The following is a 16,675-nucleotide window of genomic DNA, read 5'->3' on the forward strand; positions in this document are numbered from 1 at the left end:
TATTTTCTGTACCTGTCTTCTGCATCTTTGAGATGGTTCCCAAGCTCTTCAGACATACCTGCTGAGGGAAACTGGGAAACAATCCAGAGAAGGGCAGCCTGTTGGCTTTCATGCAGTATTGTAACGCCTGCCTTTTTTCACCCAACACGTCGGTCAGTGTATTTCGAGCGGCTGGACCTTTTAATTGAGCATGGTAGTTGTCTCCGTCTGTGCCACGGAGCGTGTGTCCTTTTTTACTCTGGGCAAGGCATTTTTGTAGACCTCGTACAGTTTTTACCTATTCTTAGTCATTTCAGAGACGTAGTGCAAAGCAGTCATTATTCTGTCTGTGTAGTCTGAGTTGTCCTCTGAAGTGGCCACTTGTATGGATCTTGGCACCCTGACCTTGTGTAACTCGGGGCCAGGCTGATCGTTCATCTCTGGAGTAATAGATACACCCTTCTTCGCGTCATCTTCTGGGGAATGAGCCCTTTCTGTCCTGTAAGGCTTCTCTGCGTCTGCTACTGTGGGAATTTCTGAATTTTGCAAAAAGAAGGCAACAAATGACAGTTTGGCACAGCTAGAGTTCCTAAATGTAGCCTGTATTCAGAGGTTATAGGAGGAAGAGAAATTGGTGTGGTTTTCGGTTTTGGGTTGGTTTTCATTTTTTGGGGTTTTGTTTCTTTTTCTCTATTTGTTTTGCCTATTTGTTTAAGAGTCAGTAGTTACGGAAAGGCACTGACTCTGTCAGCTCGACGGGGATCCCTAGGGGAAGAGTTGATGCAGGTGCAAAGAGGAGAAACCTCAGAAATCAGAATGTGGCAGGTCCAAGAGGGGAGGCCAGGAGAACTCTTACGGTTCTCGTGCTGCCCAAACCCAGCAGCGTGAGCGTTCCTTACCCTCGCCGTCTCTCTCTCGCACAGATAACTGACTCGGCGGGGCACATCCTGTACGCCAAGGAGGATGCCACGAAGGGCAAGTTCGCCTTCACCACTGAAGACTATGACATGTTTGAGGCCTGCTTTGAGAGCAAGCTTCCCGTGGGTAAGTGTCCGTTGGCTGCCTCTAGGTTCTGATGAATTGGCGTGGATGTGTACATGAGAGGTACGTGGATAGTGGTTCTGAGTGTGGTCTGCAGAACATCTTGCCTTTTAAAGCTGTTTCTCAGGAGTTTGTGGACAATCTCACCGGTGCAGAGCATCTGCTGTCTGTGTTGCATTTGGAAGTTAAGTATTCCTCTGTGGCTGCTCTACAGAGTGCTCAGGTTTCTTCTGAAAGAGGCCTAAGAAAGGGGAATTGTGTGTTCCTCCTACACAGGTCAGCACAGTCGCAGCAAATGGCAGCACCAGGGAGCAAACCGCACCTCCTGCTCTTTTCATGCTTCTCCCCATCCCGCAGCTGAGCCAGGACGGAGCATGATGCCTTCATTTCCAGGACCCTACCTTTCTCCCCTGCTGCCCATCTCTCCTCATTGCTGGAATGTGATCTGCGGAGCGTGTGCTTGGCAGCAATCCTGTTAGGTTAGCAGCGTGTGGAGGAGAACGTGGCCTCAGTTTGCACCCACAACTGCTAAGCAGTCGATAAAGGGAAGGGGAAACGAGCAGGACGTCAGCCTTGCATTTGTACTGCAGGGATGGTTGCCTAACGAGCACCAAGGCTCGTTTCCTGTGAGGTGACGCATGTGCTGCTCGGAGTGCCTGGGCTCATCCTCGGGACAAATGTGCTGAAAGCAGCCAGCACGTGGGTTCCAGTCTCTGGTGTGGGTGAGCCTGTGCAAGCTTGTGGGTGCTCACGTCTTCTCACAGTCACTGAGTTCTGCTCCCTGGAGCTGATTCTGCCGTGTCTTACCCAAAAAGACCCTGAAGAGCAGTCACTAGCAGCATTGCTCGTATCTGCTGAAAGACAGCATCTGTTTTGCTGCTCTGCTCCGTGTAGAAGATGCAAGTAATTTGCAAGCTGAAGAGAACTTTCCAGAAACAGAAGGCTATCTTTATTGGTTTGGGGAGGGACCTGGCTTGTAAAAGCTCTTCTGTCTCATCTGTAAAATGTGACAGGTGACTCCAAATGCTCAGGGCTCTGCTTTTATTTCACTGCGAAGGTAGGGCTTCCCAGTGCTCCTTAACGCATCGAGACATGCAGGCACTGGTGACTCATCCGGGAGAGTTGCTGCTGCTATTTACTGTCCCACACCTGGGTGTTTGGGAGGCCTCCAGGCAGTGCCACAAACCCTTTCATAGCTTCCATGGGATCACGCACTGAAGTGGGAGAGGCTTCTTTCTTTAGTTGTGTCTAGACTCTTACTTCAGTGCTTGTGACCAGAGGTTCCTTGCCTTTGCCAGAGCCTCTTGTGGCTCTCTTCATTGCATCAAATGTTTGCTCCTTGGCATCCCTGTCTTGTTGCAAGCTTGTTTTAGAGCTTTTGGTACCAATGAGGATAACGTACTTGTAAGCACAGCTTCTGCTCAGTGACTAGCGGGGACTGATGTGCCAAAATCTAGAGCTCTTCAGCTGAGCAGCTGGGTCCTCTTCCATAGGCTTTCTCTTGAGGGTCCTTCAAGCTGCCAATTTTTTTTTTTCACCCAGGGGCCCCGTAATCCTTGCTGACAATTTATATTGCATGGTGGGTGTCTCCAGATTCCCTCTGCTTGTGCTGGATATTAAGGAAATGTTGAAGCAAGGGAGGTGACACCGTGAGGCCTGATCAATGCAGGACTTGGTTAAGGTGCAGTGGAAGAACTACCCGTGTCACAAGAAGTGCCTCGTTTCCTCTTTAATGCAAGCAAGGGGATGGGGCAACTGACTGAGCTCTTCTTTTTCCCCATGTTTCTCCTTTCTTTTTCATAGTTTCCTCAAGTAGGTGGTCAGGACTTACAGTGCTGCAGCCAGGGAGGATGTTGGAGTACTGGAAGAGGAGAACTGTTGGTAGAGGAAGCCCAGAGCCGTTGGGCCCTGAGAGATCTGAGCGACCGGGATTTCTCAATCCTTAACCACAGAAATGAGGAAGAGGAAGTGAGAAGGAGATTCTGTGTAGAAGGTCCACATTAAGAGAGTGAAGGAGTTCTTAGAGTGCTTCTTGAAGCTGTGCATGTTTGTACAGTGGGCTTTTTTTCCACTCTTCCAGGGTGGAAGGATCCTGTCTTACTGACCACTGATCTGTTCCCACGTGCACTTACTCTAGTATTGTATGCCAGTTTCTGAGAACGGCACAACCTGCACACTCCTCTGTAGGGCTCTTCCTGTTTCCTAATCACAGAACCATAGAATGGTTTGGGTTGGAAGGGGCTTTAAAGATCATTTAATTCCACCCCCCCCCCCGCCATGGCACCTGCCACTAGACCAGATTGCCCAAAGCCTTGAACGCTTCCAGGGATGGGGCATCCACAGCTTCTCTGGGCAACCTGTGCCAGTGCCTCACCGCCCTCTGGGTAAAGAATTTCTTATGTCTAATCTAAATCTACCCTCTTTTGATTTAAAGCCATTGCCCTTTGTCCTATTGCTACACTCCCTGATTAAAAGTCCCTCTTCCATCTCCATCTTTACCTCTTTGCTCCTTCCCTAATCCTACATTTCCCGACTTTGGGTTTAATACCTTACCTTTACCTTATTTTTTCTGGCATTCTTTTGTGAAAAAAATGACATCCAGTTCAACCACCTTGTTTTTGCATTGACTTTACAAATTAGGAGCTCCTTTAGTCTCCCGTGAAACAGCTCTGTACCTGTATGAGATAATCTCTTGAAGACCCTGGGTGTTGTAGGTATCAGCTGGATGGTTTAGTTAAAGATCTCTGGGACTTACTGCTTTTTTTTGGTTTGTTTTTTTTCCTTTGCTGTTGATCTGCTCGGCTCTGGTGAGCCCCAGCTGCAGGAAGCATAAGGAGTCACTGAGGATCTGATGAGCTTAAAGGAAGCTTCTCCTTGTGCCTTGGGCTCAGTAATCTTCTAGAAGAGCAGCTTGAGGTTTTCCAGGATGGTCTCTGACAACATTAACCTCTTGCAGAATGTCTGCTTTCCATCCCCTTGCACCCAGCAGCTCTCATTTTTCTGCTTTCTTGGCAGCTCTCCCTTCCAGCCTGACAAATGAATGCTTCCAGTTCTGTTCTCCTCTTCACTGTCCTCTTCATCTTTCTCATCTCTTCCTGGAAGCTCAAGCTGTCCAACGGCAAGTTGCTGTAATGTAAACAACACAAAAAAAACTCTCTCTGAACTGTGCGCTTTGCGTTTTCCTTCTGCAGCTACTGTCGGTCACCCTACCTGCCAGTCTCTAGGCATGCTGATAGGCAGCAAAAGTGGTCAGAGCTTGTGGCTGGAGGAAGGAGCACCGCAGGGCTGTATGCAACATCTGTTAAAGAACAGTGCTGGGTTTTAAGTTCGTTTTTACAGTAACAGGTCTTTTATATGAAAACCAAAAAAATCTGTCCTAATTCTGATTTATCCATTAGGCTTTTACGTGGCTGAATGAGAATTGTGAGCTGCAGTATCCCTCGGGAATTAAGAAGCAGTTTGCAGATGATAAGGATGATGTTGCTAGTAGATTATTCCGTGCTCTGACAGCAGCAGCAGGTGGAGGTGATTCCGGTCTGCTGTTGGAAGAGCTGTTCAGTGGATAGGGACAAAAAGTGGGGATGTTGCACTGAAGACCTGCAATGTGTTGCTGACTCTGACTGGAGTGACCCCGTGTTACCTGTATATTGAATTTGCTTGTGGACTGAGGGAATGTCCACCTGGCAGCTACCTAGGGCTAAGTGTGAGTGTTGGACACGCTCCTGGAGAAAAGCTCTGGAGTTGGTAGTGTAAGTGAATCCTTGTGCTGTGCTGGCAGCTAGCTGGGGACAACTGCGTGCCCCGAAGTGCTGGGATTTGGGAATGTGTTAAGCACAGACGTTTCCTTGGTGGGTGGTAGAGGGGAATATGATACGCAGGTCAGCTGATGTGCTGCATTCTTCAGAGTGTCCTAAATGCATAGAACACTTTTTCCTCCTCTTGTGAATATTCTCATGTTCACATATGAAAGTTTGTAGCAGTTAAACAAACAAAAGGAGTCAGCTGTAGGCTTCCCCAGCAAGGGGCCACAGCCTCAAAGATACTTGTGCTGTTGACTGCAGCCTTCTCCTCCACACTGTTTATGTGGCTACAGACAGCAGTTCTCTGAAGTGGTGGGACGTCTTCCCAACAACCCTCCTGACGTCGTGGGGTTTGCATTTGCAACATGGGTCTCAGACCAGTGGGCCTGGTCAGTTCTTTCCCTGAAATGGTACTTCAGCAAAGATACTGCCTTCGTTTCTGCAGATAGTGCAGCATGTGAGGATCACTAGTCCCCATATGCTGCCTTCCTCAATTAAAGCAGCTTTCCTTCTTCTTTTCTAAATATAAATTCATTTCCAACCTCAGTAACCTTGATGGCTGTTGGTGTACTTCCTGCAAGGAGGAACATGGGCTTCCCAGTTTGAAGAGTTGTCCCCCTGGTGACTTCAGGCAGGCTGTCTCATAGCAGCTGGTATTCATCTTCTAATCCTCTGCAGTTTTTACAGTGATTTGCATCCTACACACACTTAGCACTTTTGGTCACAGCTTGTTCCCATTATCTTTGGGAGGCTCTCCCTCAGCCAGGATTTATTCTGAAGTCTGTATTTTTAGGCTGGACTGTGCTGCCTCCGCAGTTAGCTGCAGACACGGAGGGGAGGGATGTTGTGAGTCCTTCCTCAGCGCTGCAGAGAGCTGGTGATTTCCTGGCAGGCTGAACATTTCACACAATGAATCCTTTCATTATGCTTCCAGGAACAGGGAGGATGCCGGACCAGCTCGTGATTCTGGATATGAAGCACGGAGTCGAAGCAAAGAACTACGAGGAGGTATGTCCCCCGGCTGCCTGCGCCTCGGACTCCCCTTTCCCAGCACTCACGTGATGCTATTTGTAGATCTGGGGCTCATGATGGGAAGCTCTTTTCCCAGCGGTGATGAAAGCCTGTCTGCAACTTACAATTCCACTGAAGCTTTGTCTGCTAGGGCAAGAAAAAAAAAAAAAAAAAGATAAATATCAACTGAAAATTCATTCTGGGCTCTGGGAACTGGAGCCTAATGTGTGAATTTTTATTTATATCTTTGCCAGGACAGTGTGACCCAGCTTCTGGGCATAGGTATTACAAGCAACAAGATACTGAGATGTGCAGTTTCCCCTGCCCCAGCAGTGGAGGGTATTTTAGGTTAACATCAGATCCTCCTAAAGGTCAAGTTGCATCGTTACTGTTGCTGCCTTCCTCACTGGAAGATGCGTTGGCTTGACAGCCCTGAAACGGTGCTTGTGAGTTCCTAAGAACTGGCAGTATATCAGTGTAAAGGCATTTGGCAGAGCAGTAGTTGGTGTGAAATGTGTATTTGGTTTGAAGGCGTGACATTGGGAACAGGCATAAAACCCTGAACGTTCCCATCTTAGGAGGACACAGCTTTCTTAGACCAGGAGCAGCTGTGAGGAATAGCAGTTGCTTTGTGGCCGGGACAGTCTGGCGGTTTTGGATGCTGAATTTTGATGGCTGCTGCTGTGCTTCTGGCTTGCTAGAATTTGGGGTCGAGCAGCCCCCAGCAGAGCCTGAGAGTTGTTAGAGGAGAAAGGTTCCTGCAAATTCCTGCTCTGCCCACTGCTTGAAACCAGCTTGGGAGGTGCCTTAGGGAGGACAGGGCAACAGAGGAGACTGCGTATGGTGGCAGTTAGAGAACTAATGAATTCCTCAGATGGGCAAGCTGGAGTTCTGATATCCTTCTGATCTTTGGGCTAGCTGTTCCTCCATGGCTTACGTCAGTACGGTCTTCGTGCATGAAGAATAGAAAAACTGCTTGGGGTCGGGGAAGAGCAAAGCAATTGTTGGGCCAGCTGTCTGGCTAAACCAGCTGTTGAAGGATTACGAGATGGTGAAATCTTACATGGTGACCCCTGAGAGTGTAACTGGGAGGATTTTGGTGACTGCATTTACAGAATCTCTTTAAATCAACCCTGAAGCGTGCTCCGAGTTCCATTGCCATAGAGCTACCTAGCAGCATTGTCCCTCTGCAGAAAGGCTCTCTTTGAACAACTTGGTGCAGCTCACTGGTTGTACTGATACACCTGTCTTGGAATAAAACCAAGTACGCGTTACTCTTGTCCCCAGCGTAGCTCTACCAATGGAAAAGGTCCAGGGACAAATGTAGGCAAAGAAGAATTTAGACTTGCAGTCCCACCTGGTTGGAGATTTTGACACTGCCAGCAAGCATCCTTGCCTTGTGGGGACCTCTGAGGGACAGGCTGTGTCAAGCCTTGTTGAGCGGTGTGTCTGCGAAGGACTCAGTCTCACCTAGTGCTTGAAAAGCTGCTACTGATGTTTAGTCACGCTGTGTGGTCGTGGTTTTTCTTTTTTTTTCATCCTCTGCCCCAAGTTGCTAGAGTAGTTGTGTTTTTTGACTTGACAGGTTGTTGTAGGGCCTCAGGGGGAAGGCTGCTGCCAGATTTCCCTCCTGGAATTGCCTTTCTGAACCTTCTGTTAGTGTCCTTGGAGCCAGCAGTGCCTTTGTCCTCCCCCCTGCTGGTTCTTGTTGAACTTCTACAAGAGTTGATGCAGGGCGTTGAATTAGGGGCAGTAATACTGTCCTGCTTGTGTGTGGACATGGGCAGTGAGAGGAGGGATGGTGTCTGAGTCTGGCTTCATAAACTTTCATAGGTGCAGATGTTTTTGGAGCAGAGGAACTGGGAGAGTGATCCAGGTTAGAAAATCTTACTGACCTGCTGCATGGCAGTGATGGACTGTAGTTCTCTGGGATGGGGAAATACACCTTTCTTCAGTCAGTAAGTAGGAATGAAAGGACTTTTCAGAGGACACCAAGAAGGCTTGGAGGTCTAAGTTCCTTTCCGGATGAGCAACTCATTGCCAGTTCTTGGCTACAGACTCCGTCTGTGCTAGTTAGGCTTTGATGCACCTTTAAGTGGCCCCTGAGAAGCTCAGTGGAGTTGTTGTCTCAGTTGTTTGTTTGGTATGGATGTTCTTGTGCCTTCCAGGATCATGGTGTTCTACCACCACAGAGGCTCGGTGGGCTTTTTACAAACTGCCTTGGAGCAGCAGTGCTCTTTGGTTTCACTCGGGCTGAGAGACGTTCAGGGTGTGTGTATGAGAGTACATGCCAGGCTGGAACTGGCTATCACGTTTTTCTAACTACACCTATTAAAAGCAGCTGAAGGGATGCAGGATGGAGCAGAAAAGCCAGAGTTCTTCCCCGGGGAGCCTTTCAGGCCTTCTGTGGGTATGGAAAAGTGCCCTCCAGGAGGACAATGGAGCCAGTCAGCTCAGTGTTGTTTTGTCAGCAGAGGTCCCTGACCCCTTGTCCCTGGTACAGACCTGCTGCTATAGCTGTGTCAGCAGAGTCCAGGCCATAGGCACGCTTTTGCTGGTGCTATTTTTTTTTTTTTTTAGCAGAGATCTGCTGGCAGATGTGCATCCTGGACAGAGCTTTGTCAGTGCAGCCTCTTGACTAGAAAGCGGGAGGGTGTTAACCTCACATTTCCTATGCCCTCTTCGCACGTGTGCTCCAAACTGACACTGCTGTGCTGGCAGATTTAACGTACAGCTCACCTCAGCATAAAACCACTCAGATGACTGCTCGAGAGGCTGCTGCTTACCAAGAGATGTGTGTCATGCGAAGACCCTTCAGCTAGCGGTGTCCGTGAGAGTCCCGGAGCGCAGGCAGCTGTCTGAGCAGCGTTCCAGGATGCCCGCTCCCCGAGCGCCACCTACTGCCTGCCGGAGGGGGCTGGACAGCTGGGGGATGCCTCCTGGGCCTCCTCTCTGAGTCATCCTGGGGACACCCGTGCTCCACAGCCAGCCTGGGCTGAAAGCGGTGTGTTTTCTGTAGCGAGTCTTCCCTGCGTTGCGTTACCTCAGGACACGGAGTCTGGCTTCCTGGCGGGGGCCTGTCAGTCGTGGTAGTGACAAATTCTGTGCAAGAACCAGAGTTATCCAAAGCCTGCGATGCAGCAGTGGCAGGAAATGCAGTTAGAAACGTCCTTGTCACAGATTTTACATAACACTTAGTCAGGTTATGGTCAGGATCAGGGCAAGGACACGTGCTTATACACTCAGCTTCAAGTAGTTGCTGTTACGGAGTGTGCTTTCTAGTTGAATTCCTTGTAGATTTTCCTTTTATATACAAGTCTATGACTTGCAGGCTGCGTGACCTGCACAAAAAATGTCGTCTTATAAAACCAGCTTTTACGAGGAAAGCATATTTTTATCTTTCTGACTGGCTCAAGCAGAGCCCGTCCCATCGGTATTCCAACAGCGGCATCTGGTGGCTTGAGGCAGCTGCAGTGCGTGCAGCTGCACAGCCCTGCCAAGAGCATGTGCTGGCCTTGAGCTTGTCAGTTCACAAACCCCAAGCTCCTGTGGGTGTAGTCGAACCGCTGCTGTTGGGATCAGACTGCCCTGACTTTCTGGGGCAACATTTAGCCAAGTGAGTCTCGGTGCTAATATCCAGTGTGCACAGACAGCAATCCATGCACACACATGTATGTTAAAATCACCTTATCTTGGGCTGTGACTTCTGTTCACTGGAAGTGTAGCCACGTGGCAAGCTCCTCTACCCACTCATCAGAAGCCAACTGCGAGTAAGCTAACGTTGGGCCGAATAAGGAAGAAATGTGCTTGTGTGCATGCTGAGCTCCTCTCTTGAGTAGGAGGGGAAGACCTAAGCGTGTTTCAGCAAACCGGTGGGAGAGGTGACAGCATTTTGTGCAATGGGAGTTTCTGGCTCATAGAGGTGTTTCCTGAGGGGGAAGGATGCCCCAGATCTGGAGTGTGTGAGGAGCGGTTCAAACTGGCACACGTAGGAGCTTTTGGTTTTGGTTCAGTGACTGCCTGACTCTCCTGTTTTGTAGATTGCTAAAGTGGAGAAGTTGAAGCCTCTGGAGGTAGAACTGAGGCGGCTGGAAGATCTTTCAGAGTCTATTGTGAATGACTTTGCCTATATGAAGAAACGAGAAGAAGAGATGAGGGACACGAACGGTAAGAGACTGTGTGCTCCTTTGGAGAGCTGGAGCTCTAAGACCCTTACTTCTGCTGAATGTGTTATTAGGGCAGCGTTTGGAGAACAAGCAATTACAGCGGTCTCTGCCTGTTCTGTTCCTACTAAGAGAAAACCCTCTATTCCTCTTCTTTTGAGCAGTCGTACTGTCTTGTTTCCAATTTCTAGAAACCATTTCTTCCTGTCTCCATTCCTAATGAGAATTAATCTGAACCATTTCATGTTGTCCATTAACCAAAGTTTCACCTTGTTCCCTCTCATTGTTCCCTCTGCGTTTATTCTCAAGTACTGATGGTGCTTGGGTGCCCTTGCCTTCATATCGTTTGATATCTTGCCTTTGAGGTTTCGCAGGGGTGGGGAGAGAGGAGGGTAAGGTTCCCTGGATTTTGAGGAGCATCCTGTGATGTCAGACTACCATGCAATGGTTTGTTGTCTCTTTCAGAATCGACAAACACCCGGGTTCTATACTTCAGCATTTTCTCCATGTGCTGTCTCATCGGACTGGCCACCTGGCAGGTTTTCTACCTGCGTCGCTTCTTCAAGGCCAAGAAACTGATTGAGTAAAGCAACAAGTCCTCCTCCCCCTCAGACCCAGCTGGACACCGCTGGGACCAGCCGTGGCCCCCCGGAGCCATCTCACAGATGATACCCACCGACTGGAGCTTTTCTGCAGGAACTTGGACCCTAAAGGGGGAGGGGAGCATAAAGTTGGAGGCAACTGGGGACTTGAGAAATCCTGTTGGATGTTGAGGGTGGGGCAGCTTGTGATGGGTTTGGGGATTCCTGGGGCAGCAGTTAAATAAAAAATGATGTTTCCATGACAGCTGCAGCGAGCTTTTTGCGCTGTCTGTTCTCCTTTTATAATCTTGATGATGTCTCCCATCTGTCTGTGACTGTAGTGTTACTCTGAGCCACTTGGTCCTGCTGAGCTCTTCAGGTGCCGTGCAGCCAGCACCGGGGCAGAGTGGGGGATTCCCTGTTCTGACCAGCTGGGATCTAGGCCTCATGCAAGCGAAGGTGAGGGCAAAGAAATAGGATTTACCATTCCAGCAGAGCCTGAGGATAGAGGGCAGTCCAAGGTTTGGTCCCTGTTGTGGACCTTGGTGTTTCTCCCTGTGGGAGCTGATGGGTCAAGGTACTTGAGCATACGGTGGTTCAGCCTGGAGGAAGGGGAGCCTTGGAAGGAGGGCTTTGTAATGTGCTTGAGCTTGGAAAGGAGACCCCTGCTTTGCTCAGATAGGCTGTCCAGCCTTGGTCCTGCCCTTACTCCATGCGTTTGTCTTGGATTTGCCTCTCTGGTCCTGAAATGATGCAGCAGTTTTCCTGAAAGCCATAGTCTTGGTGACCTTTCGTGCAGAGAGAAGGCCTCAGTCAGATACAGTCACAGAGCAAATAGGAGCAGGTTATGCTAGGAATCTTGATCTTAAATTGAGCAGGAAACTTTTTTCAGCTAATAGTGTAACGTTTATTCAGCAGGCAGCTGGCTGAATTTCACTTCCTGAGACCTCAAAGCAAGGTGAGCTGCTGTTAATGTGAAGTGTGAAGCTTTGAGGTCTGAGGATGCAAGGGGTGCTTTGAAGGATGGCAGAGGAGTTGTTGGAAGAACGTGGATGATCCTGAAAAGCAGTGCAGGGTAGGAATAGGCTAATGCTACATGTGAAGGGGGCCTGAACTGTGCCCTCAACAGAACTGTTACTCTATGTGATACCACAGAGAGCAAGCAGCCTGTCATGGTTCCTCAGCTGTCCAGATGGAATTACAACAAATAAGCCAGGCTGGGGAAAAGCAGGCTGGTTAACTTCCTGAACTCACTCACTGCAGTTTTTAGGCAGTGATTAAAATTCTTTCACCTTCTCTGCATTCCTTCAGAGCAAACGGTTCAGCAGCACAGTGTTCTGGTCTCACGTGCCTAGACCCTTCTGCCTAGGGAACAGGTTATTATGGCCCTGGGTCCAGCCTACCATTTGGAAGAAAAGCATTTGTTAATAATTAACAACCTGAATCTGATCTGTTGCTGGGGGTAAATGGTTGTCCAGGGTCCGGGGTGAAGCTCTGGGAAAGGGAGAAAAGATGACCTACTGTCATCGAGAAACAAGTGTTTTGTTGCTCCCTTGCCATTGCCAAGATCCCGGGGTTGTTAGTTCCGCTGGCAAGTGCTTATATTGCTTTCTTTTTTTCTTAAAAAGCCATATTAAGAGTCCAAGTCCACTCCTCTCCCTTTATCCTTGAACATTTTTGAAAGCTGTTACACTGCAGAACAGCAGTGGTGCCACAGGACTTAATTACAGAAGTCATTGAAGGTAGCTTTAGGTCCTACAGTTTGAAGCCTGTAGATCTGTTAAGGTTTTTGCTTTTGTTTTTATATGAATTGAAAAGACAGTACAAGAAAGGGGCCTTCCCCATCCTGTGCGTCGTGATTATCTTCTCCCTGTCCTTCTTGGAGTATGAAGACACCGTTATCTCAAAAATGGTGGTGAGGCCTTACGTTCTCCAGGTGACTGTTACAGTATCATCGTTCCGGTGTTGCGCCTTGGTCCACACCGTACTGGTGTGGGTACTGGGGAACGGATGTGGGGGACTATTGGATTTCTCTGTAATGACTGCTTGGGGGATTTTGTCAATTTTCTCAAATAAAATTGCTTTGGGGGAAAAACAACCCACATTAGTTGTCTGAGACTTGTCCTCTTTGTTCTATTTGTGGGGTTGACGCAGCCAGTGATGGTCATTCCAAAAAACATCTCTACTAGAAGTTGACATTTTTCTTTTTTTATTTTTTCCCCTTCCACTCTTCCAAATCATCTCCTTTACATGGAGGGATCTTGAGGCTACCAGTTTGCCTTGTGCTTGGCAATAGTGAAATAGGATTGGTGCTGTAGAGCACAGGGTTTGATTTTTTTTTTTTTTTTTTTTTCACTGCCGGCTGCCAGGGAGAATTTACTTCATCGAGACAAACCAAATTGCTTTCAGTTTTGTGCTTTAGAGGAAGATTTGAATTGTCACAGAGATGAGTTTGTCCTTTGCGAGTCACAGATGCTCAGTGAAGGGAGTGATCTGGTATTTACCTACTGCTGCTGCCAAATCTCTGCCGAGCCTGTGGTCCTTGTGTCAAGCAGGAACCAAGTGAGATGGCACAGAGCAGAGCCGAGGCCATGAGAGAGCTTCATAACTAGTTAGTGTTATCGGGGAGAGTTTGAAGAGCGGGAATTCCCAGATCTTTGGATAAGGATTAGTGTCTGCAAGTTCTTGCATGGATGAATACTTGAGCATGTGAAGTCGTACAGCTGTTTTCACGCGGTAGGTTGCAGGTGGGTCTGAGCTGTGCCGCGGATGCAGAGCGGCTCTGCTCGTTCCATTTCACGTCTGGGAAACGGGCAAAATTCGAGCTGTTACAGATACTTGGGTCTGAGCCCATCTTTGTGTGTGACAGATGCATCGCTGGTAAATCTGTAATTGCCTGTAGCAAACGGCATCAGACGTACCCAGCCTCTTCCACCCACTTGTCAATGTGACTAACAATTTAATTATCGCACCGCTCACACAGCGTGTGAGCATTCCTAAGTAAGGTATAACGCCGTGTGCTCCCCTCCTGCTGTCAGCCCGGCTGCGCTGCGTGTGCGTGCCTTGAGAGACGAGCAGTTCGCACTCTGTTGCTCATTTCTCACAAGTCGGTCAGATATTTGAGAAACAACCCAAGTGTACAACACCTGCGCTGCCTCCTAACTGGCAGATCAGTGCATTTAATGGTGGAGCAGCTGCTGAGGGACTTTAGACTCAAACTAGTTTGCCAACCAATTGGCAAGATCATTAGGGGATTCCTGCCCCTGTGTTTCATAAGGTCCTCCAGCAAAGATCCTGGGAAAGTAGTCTGGTCTCTCTTACCCACTGCAAATTCATTTAATGAATTTGTCTCATCTCTTTAGCTGTGCCAAAGCTGGAGACAGCTTTGCCAGAAGTGAGCAAAATCTTTGGGAAATGAGCTTCCCATAAGTCACTTTAAGGTTGCTTGGTGGGAAGGAGAGAGCACAAAGCTGGACTGGATACATCTCTCACAGGAGAAAAAAGCTGGGTCAGTGAAATGTGTAGCAGCTCAGGGTTGGTTGTGCTGCCTGCTGCCCTTCTTCCACCTGAAAAACCTCTGTTGGGCCCATCTGCTCCTCCTGCTGTTCCTACCCCAAACAACCACTGATGTTGGTGTGGTGACTCTGGGAAAAACTGCCTGTTGGCATTTCCTGGACCCTTCTGTAAGCTTGAGGCCAATGAGCCCAAGCTTTTGCTGCAACACAAACGTACTTTGTTCTGTGTTGCCTTTAGAAGCCTGTTTCACTTCATGCTGGAGGTCTGTTTGCACTGAAAGGAGCCGGGGATTGCTCTGTTTCAGCTGCAGCTGAAGTGACAGACTTTCAGCAAAATGCCGGTAGTTGATGCCTGATTATCCCTTATGTTGCAGGTGGTGGTTTATCACCTCAAACTTAATGCACTACCTCAGCCTTGTGTGTTTCCAGCGTGCTGAAATAGCCCGTCAGAGGGCCCGTGATCTCCAGGTATCTGTACCGGTGATCTCAGCTGTGAGAATCGTTTGATCAGTTCATATTTGGAGTGAGCTGCCGTACCCAGGAGGACCTATCTGACTTGTTTTATTTCAGTGTTTTACAGTAAAATGTTGAATAACTTCAAAAAAAAGGCAGAGGTAGAACCACTCTTGCATAGCTCAATCTCACTTTTATGCTTTCCTCTGTCACTTGATTTCCTTTCATAGTTGATATTCCTGAGGAACTTTTCCCCAGAGCTTTTAAACCAATGACACGATGTGATCTTTGCATAAGCTGCACCAGGCGGTTTGGTTAGTTTTAATGAGATGAACTGTTCTCCTGGTTCTTTAGGGCACACTGTTCCTACATCTGCTGAGCAGATCATGTTTGTGTTATCCAACTACACTGCATTGCAACTCGAGTCTGGTTTGCTGCAGAGCTTTACCCTCTAGGTTTTTTTTTTCTCCCATACCAGCTGCTCATTCTTTTTTTTTTTTTTTTTTCCTTTTTCCTTTATTTTCCCTGAATATCGTTTGGATAATCTTCCCTCAGGTGTATGATACTTGCTGTACGTATTTAACTGGAATCTCATTGTGTTGTCATCTTAATTACAATTAACCACACAGCTGACTTTTCATTTCTTCCTTCTCAGTGTGGGCTGTACTTTCCTTATGTAATGTAATTAATGTACTGCCTTGGCTGCTGAAAACCCTTAATAACATCTTTGGATTAAACTGATATTCACGATGGTGTAACTGACAATATTCCTGTAAAGTCCAAATTAGTCCTTTAGCAAGATTTTGCAAGGGACAGACTGGCACATTGCCTCCAGATCACATGGCTGCTTTCAATGTTGAGTGAAAAATTCAATGTGAATTTGGGTTCCTGTTCGCCATCCATATTCCAATGAACCTGAGCATCTGTTGCTTGCTTTAAGTGCATCTTGCTGTGAGACCTACGGCATGACTCTGTAAGTGTAGTAAAGTGACAAGTGTGTGGGGTGGCTGAACGTCTTGTAGGTACTGCTGTGAGCATCAGTGTGGGGAAGGCCGTGGGTGATATTGCAGATAATGGGCACAATAATTCTACTTTTCAAACACAGAAAAAATGGACATTGACTTTTTCAATTAGTCTTCTGGTTTTCTACAAGTGTTCCAGTTTCCTTAATCCCCTTTCCATGAGATTTTGGCATCGATTTTTTTTTGTCCCTATCGCATTTTGCCAAGTACTCCCTTTATGGTGGAGGGATTTAATGCTACGAAGCAGAACATACCTGAGCTTTTTCTTGTGTTCCTGTAAGTTTTTTCCCTGAAACTAAAATAACATTTTTGCTGCTTGGAAGAATAACATCTTTGTACGGAAATAGTTACGATGCTCAGCCAATAAACCTTGCTGGACAAATCGTTCACGTTTAAAACCAGTGCTTATAGGGGAAGTACCCAACAGCTCTGTAATATGCACTGCATTGCGAGGAACCTCCCTCATTTCCAACGGGGCACCACAGACTCTTCTCAGGGTGGAGATAAAAGCTAGCCAGCTTTGTCGTGCTTGGTTTTAGGGATTTGTGCCTCAGCCCCTCAAGTCCCCTGTAACTGCAGGACCAGGTAACCCAAGGGAACGTTCCCTGCCATCAGCCTCTGCTTTCCGCTCTGTGGTGGTGGCTGCTGAACTTCGCAAACAAAATACTGACATCGTTACATTCCTTATAAAAATAAATAAATAAATCATTTACCTGAGGTTAAGGTTGTTAATGCTTCCTTCTGACAGTGCGGTTAGCTGGGTCTAGAACATTGTTTATGAAGCTTCTGCTTTTTCCTCAAAATGTCACCAATCATGAGGAGTGGGGTAAGGAGCGCTCTTATGTTTTGTTAAGTGTGTGAAAAGGGAATCGGTTGACAGAAGTAAGCTGGGATACGCTTGTTACTTTTATCAGTGTTCAGAAATCACCTCAGCATGCTCTGTGAGGTGTGTTTGAGCCAAAGGAAAAGCTAACGACACAACAGCCGTGCCGTCCTGGCTCCCTCAGGCGGCTCGGTCCCTCCAGCCGCCCGTCGCCGTGCCACCGGGCAGCTCCCAGGGCCCGACCGCCGCCTTCCAGGCGCCCACCAAGCCCGGTGCCGGTGCCTGTG

At 48.0% G+C, this 16,675-nt stretch overlaps 1 protein-coding gene across 1 annotated transcript; it reads left to right on the forward strand.

Moving 5' to 3' along the window:
* Positions 1-263: 263 nt before the first annotated feature.
* TMED10 (transmembrane p24 trafficking protein 10) lies at positions 264-12,682 on the forward strand. The gene is made up of 5 exons (XM_035328119.1): positions 264-276; positions 844-1,023; positions 5,755-5,828; positions 9,872-9,998; positions 10,460-12,682. Coding segments are annotated over exons 1-5 (504 nt in total). The 5' UTR covers positions 264-275; the 3' UTR covers positions 10,582-12,682.
* The last annotated feature ends 3,993 nt before the right edge of the window (positions 12,683-16,675 follow it).

The sequence above is a fragment of the Oxyura jamaicensis genome, chromosome 5, assembly GCF_011077185.1.
Source record: "Oxyura jamaicensis isolate SHBP4307 breed ruddy duck chromosome 5, BPBGC_Ojam_1.0, whole genome shotgun sequence".
Lineage (NCBI taxonomy): Eukaryota > Metazoa > Chordata > Aves > Anseriformes > Anatidae > Oxyura > Oxyura jamaicensis.